We start from the raw sequence: 15078 nt of genomic DNA on the forward strand, positions 1-15078 counted from the left end.
ATAATGTGGATGCCATAGTAATATTTCTAGTTCTTATGGCTATGAAGAAAAATGGGAATATATATTGCAATAAAAGATTATTTATTGAGACAATAAATTTTGGGCTGGGAATGAGGATTACAATTGCTTGTAGCTTAGAGTTTTTGTTTGCTTTAACCATGGTTCTGAATCAATTTTTTAAAAAACCATTCCTTTTAGGCATTTGCAGACTAAGAGATGAATTTCAAGCGTGAAAAATAACAAGGGCCCCTTGATTGTCAATTCCACCTCTGCAACTGCTTTAAACCCATTAGCACAGGTTCACAGATTTGGGGAAAACCAACACACACAGACACATTCATTCACATAAAATATAGGAGACAAAAACTGCAAAGATTGCAGTGGGAGGTAGTTTACTTTAAGCAGATGTAGTCTTTTCTAACAGTACAGCAATCAAGTGTGTGGAAAGCTGGAGAGAAAACTCTCATGCCTAATGAGCAAACACAATTTCATCAGAGGAAAGCTTTCCATATTTAGAGTTTTGTTCAAACTGGTTCAGAGTAAGTAAAACTTAAATGCTATGCCTCAACTGTTTGATGTGTACAGTTGGAATGCAACAAATATATATTTAAAACAAAAAGAGCAGTATGATCAGATTTCTACACTCACCTAATAACTGTACTAGATTTGGATGCTTGATTTCCTTCATGACAGAAGCTTCTTTCAAGAACTCTTCTACCTCCATAGTATCTTCCTGGAAATTTGATAAGACATGCATCCTCTTAATAACCACAATTAATTTGTCTTGATTACAAGGGGGCAAATGACAGACCAAGGTATATAGCCAATTTCCCAGCTCTTTTTTTCCTGGTTCCCAACCCAACCATAATATATAGGAAAGTAGGGACATACAATGGAAAGATCACATCCAGGAGATCAACACTTCTGCAATCATGACTTTCTGAATCTTTCTAAATCCAAAAAGGTCTAACTACTGGCTTCATTGTATTTCCGGAACTGATCAGCCGGTACCTCTTTGTATCTGCTCCCAAAATAGGTATTCACAGGTACATTATCCCTTAATTTACATTAAATATTTCAGAAAGTAGAATTTAGTTACAAACATCTGAACTTTTCCAAATGGTACCTCAAGCAAATGATGGAACATATTTTCACTTCAAAATACATTTTTTGAAAGGTTAATCTCTGAAGGAAAGGCTTTTTACACATATATACTCTGAATAAGTCTGTGAGCTGTAGCAAGACAGACATAAAACACTGTAGCAAAACTGAGATGAAGGATCCATGTTTCTGATAGTATATGTTGTGTTGTGACTCAGCAGAAGTTTGCTGTGAGTTGAGTCGGGATGCAGGAATAACAATGCAGTGCTTTAATGGTGTCACGCCCTGGTTGCAGAAGTCAACGTTCATTCGTTCGTTAGTGGCTCGTGGTTCATCGGTCGTGGTTTGTTTGTGAGAGAGGCACTTGGATAAGTGATTTGCTTTCTGTAACCCTGATTCGAAGAGACACTTGGATAAGTGATTTGCTTTCTTTCTGTAAACCTGGTGTTGCTGTAAGAGCTCTTTGTTTTTGCATTCTGCTGCGTAACCTTTTTGTCAGAGACTTTATTTACTGTATATACTCGAGTATAAGCCTAGTTTTTCAGCCCACTTTTTGGGCTGAAAAAAGCCACCTCGGCTTATACTCGAGTCAGTGAAAAATTTGCCCGAAATGGAGGAGAAAAAGGGGCGGGGCCATGCCGCTGGGTGACACTCGTGAATGGCCAGTGCCCCTGTGAGTTTCCCGTTTCCCCTCCCTCTGTGTCAGTTTGCCGCGCAGCGCGCACCGCACCATCCCCCCTCCTCACGTTCTAATGTAATGCAGGGCTGTCTTACGATTCCCCTTCCTCCCCCTCCTGCCGCTCTGCAATGATGTCCCACCTCCTCCTTGTTATGGCAAGCAGCCACATAGCGATGTCCCACCTCCTCTGGTACAGTGATCCAATGATAGGAATCACTGTGCCGTGTGTCATAGGAGGCGGGACATCGCTCCCGCGGCTGCACGGGACATCATCATCACAGCGGGACATCAGCATCATGAGGTGAGTGAAGTATTTCATTGAATACACTGCTAGTTTACTGTTTTTCTTTGAAATAAATATTCAAAAACATTATTGGTATCTATTTTTATTTTTGAAATTTACCGGTAGCTGCTGCATTTCCCACCCTAGGCCTATACTCGAGTCAATAACTTTTCCAGTTTTTTGTGGTAAAATTAGGTGCCTCGGCTTATATTCGGGTCGGCCTATACTCGAGTATATACGGGTATGTTTATTTTTGGGCTCGCAGCCAGCATGAGCCAGGACTGATAAAGTTATTTCCTTTTAAGTCTGTCTGACTGTCGTCTGTGAACGAGCAAAGAAGGGGGGTCAGAACAGTGTTGTATATATGTATATGCACAGTGGTTGTCCTAACCAAGAATTTGAAATTTCCAGCTTACAGAAAGAAGGAAAATGTCAGCCAGTTTTAATAGGCACCATTTCCTAAATGTACAGCGGGAGAGCATCACTATTTGTAGAGGTAATCTTCAATTTAGGAACATAACTGAGTCTGGAACTTCCATTATCAAGCATTGTAGTTGTTAATTGAATTGTGCTCAATTTTATGATGTATTTACAATGATTGTTAAGCAAATCTGGCTTCTTCCATTGACTTGTCGAAAATTGGCTGCAAAGGGTGACCACGAGATGCCGAGATGCTGTAATCATCACAAATGCCTGTTGATTACCAAGTCCCTGAATCACAATCACGTGACCACAGGGATGTTATGATAAATGCAAGGACTGGTTTGCAAGTCACTTTTTTCAGCACTATTGTTAACTTCAAACAATCCCTTCATGAATGAATTTAAGCTCAGGACTACCTTTAAAAATCTGCTCGTACTAAACAGCCCAAGTTCGCAAGGTTTATGCTTTTGTAGCCACAAACCTCTGATATTCATGACATCAGCAGGCAGTCAAGTACTCTAGGCCAGTGGTCTCCAACCTTGGCAACTTTAAGACCTGTGGACTTCAACTCCCAGAGTTCCTCAGTCAGCTTTCCTCAGCCAGCTTTGCTGTGGACTTCAACTCCCAGAGTTCCTCAGTCAGCTTTCCTCAGCCAGCAATGCTGGCTGAGGAACTCTGGGAGTTGAAGTCCACAAGTCTTAAAGTTGCCAAGGTTGGAGACCACTGCTCTAGGCCTAGCAGAGTACACTTCAGATGCATTTCAATAACACCACAATCAATCATACCTTGAGTGTTTTTACTGCAACTGTAAGGTTATATTTCTTCCATACTCCAACATACACTTCACCATATTGTCCTCCGCCGAGTTTGTGCTTCATGGTGATATCCGTCCTTTCCATCTCCCATTTGTCATGGATGGGGGAGACTCCATAGACTGTGGGCTTATTGCACTTGGGTGCTGGGTAGTGCAAAGTTGTTACGAGGCCATCAGCTACCGTTGAGTGGTGGTGAACTAGTTCTGCCAATGTGTTAAAGCGACTTTCAGCTGTCACATATACCTGTTAAAGAGGAAATGAAGACCTTATATAAAGTGGGCGGCATGAAAACATAAGCAAGTGAGAAAAAAATAATAATTCTTCTCTCCAAATCATTCTCCTGAAACAAAATAAGCAAAGGTTTATGAAAACAAAACAAAGCCTTATGAAATATTCCGAGTATTAAGAGGTAGTCCTTATTCTTGAGATTACTCTCACAATGCAGAAAATACAGAGGAAGCAAAGACAAAAATGAAAATCTGTGGTTAGAAGTGGGGAAAGAAAAGATTATAAAGGCCCGTGAGAATCTTTTGGTTTTTGTCAGCAGCCAACCTATCTTCTTCTTTCCTGTAAAAAAGGGGAAACAGGGCTACATATAGAAACCTAGACAAGAGTGATTTATGGGGAAGATGGTGGACTGAAGTTTGCTCTGAAAAAAGTGGAGCCAACATTTGCAGCCATGAATAGAGACCGATGAGTAGATTGGCTCCTACAATCCTCTCTGGATAAAGAGAGAGTACAATATTGAAACAAGCTGTTCTCCTTCTGAACGCTCTTCAGGAGGAAACTGCAAGATAGTGGTTTCTGAAAGAGGGATGTGCGAGTTTCATATATGTTAATCAAGAGAAGATGAAGAGATTATGTTAAGGGTAGGAAGTTGCTTTATTGGAGGACTTCTTTTTCCTTTGCCTTTTTGCACTTTTTTCTTATTTTAGTCTGCATTATTTTTATTGCATTTAAAACTTAATAATAGCAATAGCAGTTAGACTTATATACCGCTTCATAGGGCTTTCAGACCTCTCTAAGCAGTTTACAGAGTCAGCATATCGCCCCCACAGTCTGGGTCCTCATTTCACCCACCTCGGAAGGATGGAAGGCTGAGTCAACCTTGAGCCGGTGAGATTAGAACCGCTGAACTGCAGATAACAGTCAGCTGAAGTGGCCTGCAGTACTGCACCCTAACCACTGCGCCACCTGCAGTACTGCCCCCTAACCACTGCGCCTATTACACCTTTTGTAATAAAATTATTACAAAAAAAAAGAAATAAATATTTCTCCCTTAATCTCTTTCTTTTCTCTTTTTGGGAATGCATGCATACCTTCATACTTTAAATGTTATAATCTAATTCTGGAGTGGAAAGCTTCCAACCATTGGGCTTAATTCAAGTTTCACAATCCAGTCCATGGAATATTTCTGACACGCAGCCTTTCAACCGCAATTCAGGCAGTCTTTGACTTCTATCTACAATTGGGATTGAACTGTCTGCTGATAAGCCATGTGATTGTTAGAAGAAACCTATGAAAGCACTACTTTTTGCCCCCCAAGATAGCGGAGCGTTTAGACGCTGCGGCTTTGATCTCCTGGTGCCACAGTAGAATTAGGCAAAAACTAGTCTATACCCGCAGGGAATTATTAAAAATTGGATCTTCTAGTCGGGTAGATATTACCAGCGACTTCCAGCAGTCTCATAATATACCGAGTGGCATAGTAAGACTGCCAGGCTCTCCATGGATCGTTGTTGGGCCTAGGAGGCGGCGAAGAGAGCGGAAGCAGAAGCGGGGATGCGGAGCTGGTTTGCTAGTTCGGTTACGGAAGCAGCCTCACAGACCAGCATTACCAAGCATTTTTCTAACCAACTCCAGATCCTTTGCCCACAAAACTGATGGACTAGAGCTGTGGATGGCAGTGAATAAGCTCGTTTGCGACTGCTATGTAATGATCATCACAGAGACCTGGCTTCATCCACTTGTACCGGATGCGTCAGTGGAGCTAACTAACCATACCACACACCGCTTTGACAGAAACAGCAACTCCGGTAAAAGCAAAGGTGGAGGACTTTGTATTTACACACTGGTGTACTAACAGTACTAACTGGTGTACTAACAGTAGAGTTGCTTATACAAACTGTTCTCCAGATGTGGAATTCCTAACTGTCATTTGTCGGCCATTTTACCTACCTAGAGAGATTTCTGTTATAGTTATCACTGCTGTCTATATTCCACCTGATGCAAATGTTAGCGCAGCACTCTCTAAGTTACATGACGGCATCGAGAGGCAGCAGCAAACTTACCCTGAGGGCACTTTTATCGCGGCTGGAGATTTTAATCAAGCCAGTCTAAAGTCTGTTCTCCCTAAGTTTGTGCAGTATGTGCAGTGTACCACCAGAGAGTAACAATACTCTAGGCCATATGTACTCAAACTTAAGACAGGTATATAGAGCAATCCCCCATTCCCATCTGGGTACGTCTGACCACATCGCTTTGCTACTGTGCCCAAAGTATATCCTCCTTAGGAAAAGGATATGACCAGTCTTGAAAACTGTCAAAAACTGGCCGGAGGGAGCACTCTGCCAGTTGCAGGACTGCATTGAGACGACCGAGGGGAGTATATTTGAACATTTGGAGCTGCAAGAATTCACTCTCACGCTGTACTCTCATGCGTTAAAACATGCAGAGAAAATGTAACGGTGAATAAGCGCATCAGAGTTTGCAGTAATCGTAAACCCCGGATGTCAGCAGAGGTACAATCACTTCTCAGAGCCCGAAACTCCACCTTCAAGGCAGGAAGCGAAGACAAATATAATGAAGCCAGGACAAACTTGAGAAGAGGCATTAAGGCGCGTAAACAGAAATACAAACAAAAGGTAAAGAAGTATCTGGAAGATAATAACTCAAGACAGGTGTGGCAGGGGCTACAACACCTAACCAACTACAAGAGCAATATGAAAAAAAAAAATAGCCAATGCTAATGTCTTGCTAGTAGAGGAGCTAAATAGCTTCTTCACCCGCTTTGAGGTCAAAAGATCAGTCTCTGTGGCTCTAACCCAAAGGCCCTCTGACCTCCAGCCACTCACCCTGGATGAACATCAAGTGAGAGTTGAGCTGAAGGCTGTAAATCCCAACAAAGCTGCAGGTCCAGACGGGATGTTGGGGAAAGTGGTAAAAACCTGTGCTGACCAATTAACAGGGGTCCTGACAAGGATTTTTAATCTTTCCCTGCAACAGGCTAGAGTCCCATCATGCTTGAAAGCAGCCACAATTATCCCAGTTCCGAAGAAAGCAGCCATAAAAACTTGAATGATTATATACCCATTGCACTGACGTCTATAGTGATGAAGTGCTTTGAGAGACTGGTCCTACAACACCTCAGGTCCTGTCTTCCACCAAATTTTGATCAACACCACTTTGCTTATAGAAGCAACTGGTCGACAGGGGACGCCATCACCACTGCTCTACATATTGCACTGAGCCACCTTGAGACATCTGAGAATTATGTCAAAAATGCTTTTTATAGACTATAGCTTGGCCTTTAACACCATCTTACCAGGAATTCTCATTGAAAAGTTGTCTGACCTGAATTTTCCTTCCCATACTTGTGAAAGGATCAAAGTCTTCCTGACGGATCGTCCACAAACAGTAAGCATTGGGTCCGTTACATCTTCCACGCTGAAGCTCAGCACAGGCTCCCCTCAGGAGGGCTATCGCCAAGCCGCGTGAGCGCCTGTTCGCCGCCTCCCGCGGCTTGGCGCCTTCCAAATGCCAGTTAATGGCGCTTTGCACGGCTGGAGGAGGGAGTTGCGCGAGCGGCAGTTCTGCTCTCACCTGTCTCCCAATGCATGGCCCAGCTCTCATTACGGAGCCAGGGCACCGCCGCCGCCATCCCAGCCTAGCTTTTTCCGTGGCTTCCAACCTGAGTCTTTTGGCAGTGGCTGCTCTGGGCGCACTCTCTATGGTTGTACGCTCTGCAGGCAGCTGGCCCACAACTATAGTGTGCGCGCACAGAGCGACCACTGCCGAAAGACTCGGGTTGGAAGCCGCGGAAAATGTCAGGCTGGGATGGCGGCGGCAGCGGAGGTGCCCTGGCTCCGTAATGAGAGCTGGGCCATGCATCGTGAGGCTGAGAGGCGGATGAGTGAGAGCGGAACAGCCCCTCGCGCAACCGCCCTCTCCAGCCTGCAGAGCGCCATTCACTGGCATTTGCAAGGCGCCAAGCTGCGGAAGCCGGGTGGCAGCAAACAGGCGCTCACGCGGCTTGGCGATACCCCTAGGTCAGTGAATGATGCTGTGCCCAGCTGCAAAGGGGGTTTGCCGGGTGGCTGCTCATGAGCGTGGTCACTTCATGGCTGTTGTGTTGCGCTGCTGCAACAGCGCAACACAGCCATTCACCCAGGAGGCTGTGCTCTTTGGGAGCCTGCTCGCAAGAGAGCAGCCGCTCGGCAACCCCAAAACAATAACCCCTCCCCCCATAATAAAGCCCAAGCCATATTTTGTAGGTAAAAGAAAATAAGACCCTGTCGTATTTTCGGGGAAACACGGTATTGTACCCATGAAAAAAAGTCTCTCAGAACAGATTTACCTTGCCATCTGTGGTGGTATTGATCCTGTAGTGGTAAACACGTCCCTCGTACCTGAGCGAGATTGACAGCTGTCCTGGACTGCTCTCACTTTCTCGAACAAGGAAGCTGCCATTAATGAGGCTGCTCAACAGATATTCAGCTGCACTACGTGATACTGGTCCATGATACCAGGAATGCTTCTCCAGGCTGTTTACTGGAGTGATGTAGTTACTTGGCACCCATCCTTGTCCATTCTTGGAGCGTACTTCACTCCATTCACCATTCTGATTGTAACCCAATACACGTAGCTTCTCACCTAAGGCAAAGAGAAGACTCCAAATAGATAAAATTTTAACTAAATTTTTGATTTATTTTAACGTTGACCTTGTCCTAACCATATAAGAAATAATTTCATTCACACAAACAAGAATATCATAAAATAGCAACACCTAGAAACTAAGCACAGAGAGTATAACTTTGTGTCCCATGTTAACGTCCCGAGATGTCTTTCACAAACCAGATAGAACATACAATTTATGTATTACTCCACAAATGACAGTTTTATAGCTTTTCTGTTCTATAATTTTCACCATGAAAAATCACCATATTGCACATGTTTCCTTAATATTCATCATGGATAATCTTATTCAATAAGCATTGACCTGGTACGCTGGTAATACTATTTCCAATGTGTTTAATTTAGCACATTATACGAACTGCTTAGAATGACTTACTATTGCATGAAGTGAGTTGTTCATCACAGTGAGTTGTTCATCAAAACACAAATTAAAATGTCCCTGCATTAACATTATGTGTGAACTACACCATTATGTGCATCTGATATTAGGCTTATAAAAGTGTGAAACATTTAAAAAGTATAGGAATGAGAAAGCATCATAATTACGAGCAGTAGAAATTGGACAGCAGAATAGCAGATTTGGGAATATGAAAATCATATGCTTGAATTATCAAAGGAGACTGAATTCTGTAAACCAGAAGAATTTTTCAGTTTCACTACACATTAGAAGTACTGAGGATCTCAAATTTATTAGGACTCAGCCAGATGCTAGCTTGAATTATTATGATTAGATCAAACTATGTAAAAAACCAAGGTTATAAGAAATTAACTGAATGAAATGAAGACAGATTGTTGGGTGCCAAGGTATCAACAATGCAAGATACCGAAGTGAATGGTTGCAGATCTTTAGATACAAGAGAAATAAGATCATTGGGGGGGACGGGGGGGAACGGGACACAACACTAAGTGACATTTGGAATTTCTAATATGTCCATTTACAAAATGGTTGTCACAAGAGACTTGCCTGATCTCAAAATGATCACCAGACAATGGGTACGATCATCTTGAAACACCCATCTCTTATGTCACCAAATTGGCATTGCAATATTTAATAATTTTACAGCATCAAAGATTTTAGGAAAAAGCTCCATTTTTAAAAAAATAAAAAATCTTCCTCCTAGGAGTATATAAAGATAACCTGGGGCTTAAATACTATCTTGATATGGTGTTTACATATCAGGAGTTAGAGACTGGAAAGTAAAAAAAAGTTTTTAAAGAAGTGGGGAGGCAAGGTAACTGTGATTGATCATAGTGAAAAGGGCATCAAGACTATTTACCTGAACAAAATGGGCAAGAGGTAACCACAACTATGATATAGCTTACTGCTAAATCATAGCAGGTCTGTTATCCAATGCAATCTGAATGGAGAACTGCTGTTATGCCTCATTTCTTGAATCAAAAATTACTACAGAAAAAGCTACAGTGTGCTCTAGTAGCAAATTAAATAGTACATTGTCACAGAGAAAATAATTCAATTTCTAATAACATGTATTAATAAGCAGAGCAATTTACTAACTAGTAGATGCACTGCCAATGCAAATATGGAACAATAAGCGTATCTGATGTTATTTCTGTAAATGTCTTGTAGATTTGAGCAAAAAATTAATACAGTATAAGCCAGGTTTATTGCCTATGCATGAATCTGAAGTCATCTGAAGGCAAGTATCACATACAGACTTCAATTTCAAAGTGTCCTATAACCCTGGCACATAATTCTTTTGACTAGGACAATCAAATTCAAGGTTTTACATATGATTAGTCATTTTGACATTTTAGTAATAGTCAAATTTAGTAACCCTATTTTTGACCAGTTACAAACCACATTATATAATACTATTTTAGATTAAAAAAAACATTTTCATAGTTTAATGAAATAAAATATTGAGCTTTAAAATTTTATTTTTTAAATCAAATGAAAATAATTTTTGGGCTGATTTCATCTGCCAAGAAAAAGAAAAAAAATATAAAGGAATACATTTTCCTACATTTAAAAAAATTTAAGAAAGTGCAATCCTCTCCCTTCTTGATGAAAAGTTGTAAGATATATTTAGTTCATTGTATGCTCAATGATTTCCCACACGCTATAATTCGAACATTTCTGTGCCCTTCAACTTTTCCTGTAATAATTACTGCTGTAGCATTTTCAAGAAGTACCTTATTTCCGGAGTATAAGACGCACCCGAGTATAAGACGCAACAAGGGTCTTATGAAGGGAAAAATTTTTGAAAAAAGGTTTTGCACTCTGCAAACCTCCCAAAAACGGGCCCATTTTTTTAAAAAAGGGGGGCATGACTAGCCCTTAGGAGGCTTGCAGGGTGCTCCTGGGGGGTGCCCCCCCAAAACAAGAAAAACACCCCCCCTTTTTTGCAAAAAAACAGGCGCGTTTTGTGTCAAGAAAGGGCATGGATAGACTTTAGGAAGCTTACAGAGTGCTGCTGGGGGCTGGGGGCAAAAAGGGGCTGTTTTTTGCTCATTTCTGCCCTCCCCAGCCCCCAGGAGCTCTCTGAAAGCCTTCTAAAAGCTATGCACGGCCATTTTGGTGAAGGGGGAGGAGTTTCGGGAGGCAAAAAATGCTGTATTCCATGTATAAGGCGCACCCAGATTTTCAGCCTCTTTTTTGAGAGAAAAAGGTGCGTCTTATACTCTGAAAAAATACGGTACATGTTATTACTACTGTTACTATTAAAGCATGCCAAAGTTAGGTCTATCTATTGTTATACTCAGACATACTCTCATAGGCATGAACAGGAGACAATTATGTTTTACCTTTGGTGATGCTGAGTGTGTTGTCACCACTTGCTACAAAATCATAAAGTGCAACAAAAAGATTGGGGTCACTCTCAGTGGCTCCGAGAAGATTCTCCTTGGAACTCCACCTGATGGCTTCATTCAGTGTCTGTGGTTCAGCATCACAACCAAAAGGACGGTGGAGAGCCTCTGAGAAGAGAAGGGAAGGAGAAGAGAAAGGATTATTTTTTCTTTGAAATATGATAATATAGTGAATGTAGTCCTGAATGGCACATAAAAATCAAGGAAGAAGGGGAAGGAGAGGAGGAAGGAAGGAAGTAGAGAAGGAAGGGACGGAGAAAAGGAAAGAAAGAGAAAATAAGGTGGTGATACAGCAGGTGCTAGGGATGGTAAACAAAGCAATCCAAACTATACCTTATAACCTTTTAAATGGAATAACAATAGTATAAGAATGGCAAAGAAAAAGAATAACTATGTGAATGTATACCTATAATTGTATGTAAGAGAATAAATGACAGTAAGAATATAAAGCACAATAAAGGTAAATAATATTTGGTTATAAATAGCTAAGTATAAATAAATATAGAACTGTACATACAAATGGATAACGAATAAGGAGATTATGAATGCAAGATAGAAATGTATAGAAGGGAAAACACTAACTGCAAAGAAACCGATACGGAATTGCTGTATGATATACGATGGAACCTCTTGTTCCTATGTTGTTTTAAGTCATGTGTCTGTTTCTGTTTATGTGTTTAAAATAAAAAATTATTTTAAAAAAAATCAAGTTTAGATACAATTTCATATAATCAAAAGACTAGCAGAAATAATATCATATACAATTTAAAGGCTTCTGCTAAAAGAATTAGAACTTTTCACCTCATACATGCAGAGATTAGTAAACAGGAATGTTATTAAGCACATGGAACAATGGAATGGAAAAGAAGATCGTGGAGTTATCTCCTGATCTGCACATAATCAGCAGCATCAACCACTTACTTGGCCAGCTAGTGAAGCTCCATCAACTAACTAATGAAACCAACAATAAAAGCAAACTGAGTGACTGAGAAAATGCCATCAACATCTAACCACAATCCACTTTAAATTATGCAGCTGTGCACTCTTAAGAGACATACTCAGAGATATTTAACTGTACTAGATCAAGAGTCAATATAGTATTTAACAAGTAGTGTGTACAGGTACATCATGCTTACTAATTGCCTCATTCAGTCTGTAATGGAGTTAGCCCATTATGTTCATATGTTATGATAGATGTAAAATGGGTTGGTCACATTACGACCTGATTTTATGACCTTTTTTTCCAGCAGACATTAAGCACAACAGTGGTCTGCTATAGGCACAGTTTTGCCATAAATCAGAAGTGCTTGTTTTCAACAGAACTATAATAAAACATGGTCATATGACTGTGGGAAGCTGCAAACAGTTGTAAATGAAGCCATGTTGCCGAGTATCTGAAACTCGGTCATGTAAATGCGGAGGGCCCCCAACTATTGGAACTTCGAATCTGGGTCACAACTTCTACTTTACAAGTGTGTCATAACTTTGAATGGTTGTTAAGTCCAGGACTACCTGTACTGATTATATCTTATCACATGCCAGTGATGATCTCTTCTAGTGGCTTTATGGGGAGATCAGATAGCTGCTTAATGAAGGACTGAGGTCTACCAACTAAAATGTAAAAAAATCTGACTTCTTAGCGATGATCCAGAATGTAACTGAGACAGCAAGCAGAATCAGAAAGAGTATTGGTACTTACCTGATACACCTCTTCTAATAAGGTGGGGATAGCATTCATGTAGGGGTTAACACTGTCCGTTCTCTGATTGGACTGAGTCTGATTAATAATTAATTAATACCGTTTATAACCCGTCCCTGTGGGTAGCTCCACTAAACTTTTGGCGAAGAAAAAGACAAACACAGACTCAACGTGTTATCCAAAACTGGGAAAACTTTTAATGAACCAAAGGCACAATAACTACAAACTACGATGTCCTAGGGTCCCAGAAACCCCAATACAAGTGCCAACATCTAGAAAGCCTGAACGAGGACCAGTCACTTACTATGGTGGGCCGGATGCTATCCCCACATTATTAGATCTTGACATATGCTGGCCCGACATTCCTCGGAGACGAACACGGTACCTGTTCCACCTGAGTGTCAATCCAGGTCCCCAAGTGCAGGATCTTGGTCATGGGTGTAAGGTGGCTCTTTGGCACATTAATAGAGAAATCATGTGCTTGCAGTGTCTGAATCGTGATTGTAAGGACTAGACTGGTCCTGTCTCTCGAGACTGATTGTACCAAGATGTCATCGAGATAGCAATGTACCCGGATAGGTATAGTCCTCAGATGTGCGGTGAGGGCTGCTAGTATTTTAGTAAATGCACGAGGAGCCGAAGAAAGACCAAAGGGCAAGGCCCTATATTGGTAATGAAGATTGGCATAACAGAAACGCAAGTATTGATGGTGTCCCTGGAGTATAGGTACCTGCAAGTATGCCTCCGTTAGGTCAACTGAGGTTAGAAAATCCCCCCCGTCTTAAACATTCTAAAATAGTGTGTAATGAATGCATCTTAAACTTCTTGAACTTTAGATATCTATTAAGCCTTTTTAGGTCCAATATAGCCCTCCATACCCCCAAGGACTTGGAGATAACGAATAGGATGGAGTAGAAGCCCTGATGGCATTGGCCCTCCGGCACCTCTTGGATGGCCTCAATATCCAATAGCTGCTGGATAGCCGTGTGCATCAGGAGCTGCCTCTGTGGATTGCGGTAGATGGGGGAACGGATAGAAAACCGGGGAGAAGAGGAGATGAACTCCAGGGCTAAACCAGCCCTAACCCAAACATCTGAAGTTGTGGAGTCCCACTGATCTGCAAAATGGAGCAAACGTGCACCAATGGCGAACCGGCCCTGTAAGTGCTCAAGGCTTACACCGTACTGGCTCCCCCCTCCTCAAAAGGGCTGTTTGGCCTGACTGCCCCTCTGCTATCTATAGGGTTGCTGGTGTTGGCGCTGGCCAAAACTTGCCCTGTGAGTGGAATCCTGGTGGATTATATTCATAGCCCCAGAAAGAGCCCCCATACTCTTTGCTGCCTATACTGCTATCTCCTGGGATAGGGACCAGGATGGGAAAAACCCTTAACATTGGAAGGTAAAATCTTACGTTTGTCCTTCCCTTCCACCAGCAATGGTGTTAGGGCATCCCCAAACAGAGCCCCCCCTTGTAGGATTTGGCGGTCGGGCGCCATTTGTGCCTCACATCAGTCTGCCATTGTCTCAGCCAGAGGAGCCTACGAGAGGCGACTGAGGATGTCATAGTCCGAGAGGCAAATCTCGTGGCACTCAAGGTTGCATCTGAGGAGAACTGGACTGCAGCCACAATTTTGTTCAGATCCTGGTGCACCCTGGTGTCACTGGCCAGGATCTTCTCCTGGAGTTGTTGTAGCCAGGAGGCTGGATCTAGAAAAAAAGGAGGCAGCCGTTGAGGCACTAACCGTCCATGCCGCTGCCTATGTTGGAATGTCTGGTCGGCCCTCTTGTCCTCAGGCTTGAGGATCTCCTCTTGGGTACCAGGCAATGTTGTGCTAGAGTGCAGGGCTGCTATTGGAGCATCCACTGACGGTCATTGGAGTAGCTTATCCAGCCCTTCAGCCACATTGTAGTATTGTCTTCTGCTGTGGAGGGCGCTGGACTGGCTGTGGGCGCAAACCATTGTCTCTGAACCGTGTCCAGAAACAGTTGTGGAGCGGGTATAATGTCGGCCTCCCACTTGTGCTCTGTGAACCATGTGTTGGCTGACGTGGTGGGCAGTTGCACCGAGGGGGTGTCCCCTTGAGTCTCCAGGTCTGATGCGGCCTTGGCCTTGGCAAGCAGTGTTTTGAAGAGGGCCGGTGGAAATAGCCCCCTAGCTGGAGGCTTGTGAACAGTGGCGCCTTCCTCCTCAGACAGCTCCGCCTCCATGATCTCCCTTTCTTCGGAGACAGGAAATGGACTGCATGGAGATCTAGATGGGGGAGGATCCACTACCCTTATTGGGGGGGCATCTCTTGGTGGAGGATGTCGTGGAATCCCCAAATATGACTGATTAC

General features: G+C 42.5%; 1 protein-coding gene across 2 annotated transcripts in view; it reads right to left on the minus strand.

The window, feature by feature from the left end:
• ABL2 (ABL proto-oncogene 2, non-receptor tyrosine kinase) overlaps positions 1-15078 on the minus strand; it is a 59446-nt gene that overhangs the window by 15772 nt on the left and 28596 nt on the right. For both annotated transcript variants that reach the window (XM_032226537.1, XM_032226538.1), the window contains exons 2-5: positions 10982-11152; positions 7878-8173; positions 3272-3544; positions 649-733 (exon numbers count right to left, since the gene is read on the minus strand). In XM_032226537.1, the coding sequence (XP_032082428.1) occupies positions 649-733; positions 3272-3544; positions 7878-8173; positions 10982-11152 (825 nt within the window). The remainder of the gene's footprint in view (positions 1-648; positions 734-3271; positions 3545-7877; positions 8174-10981; positions 11153-15078) is intronic.

The sequence above is a fragment of the Thamnophis elegans genome, chromosome 11, assembly GCF_009769535.1.
Source record: "Thamnophis elegans isolate rThaEle1 chromosome 11, rThaEle1.pri, whole genome shotgun sequence".
Classification (NCBI taxonomy): domain Eukaryota; kingdom Metazoa; phylum Chordata; class Lepidosauria; order Squamata; family Colubridae; genus Thamnophis; species Thamnophis elegans.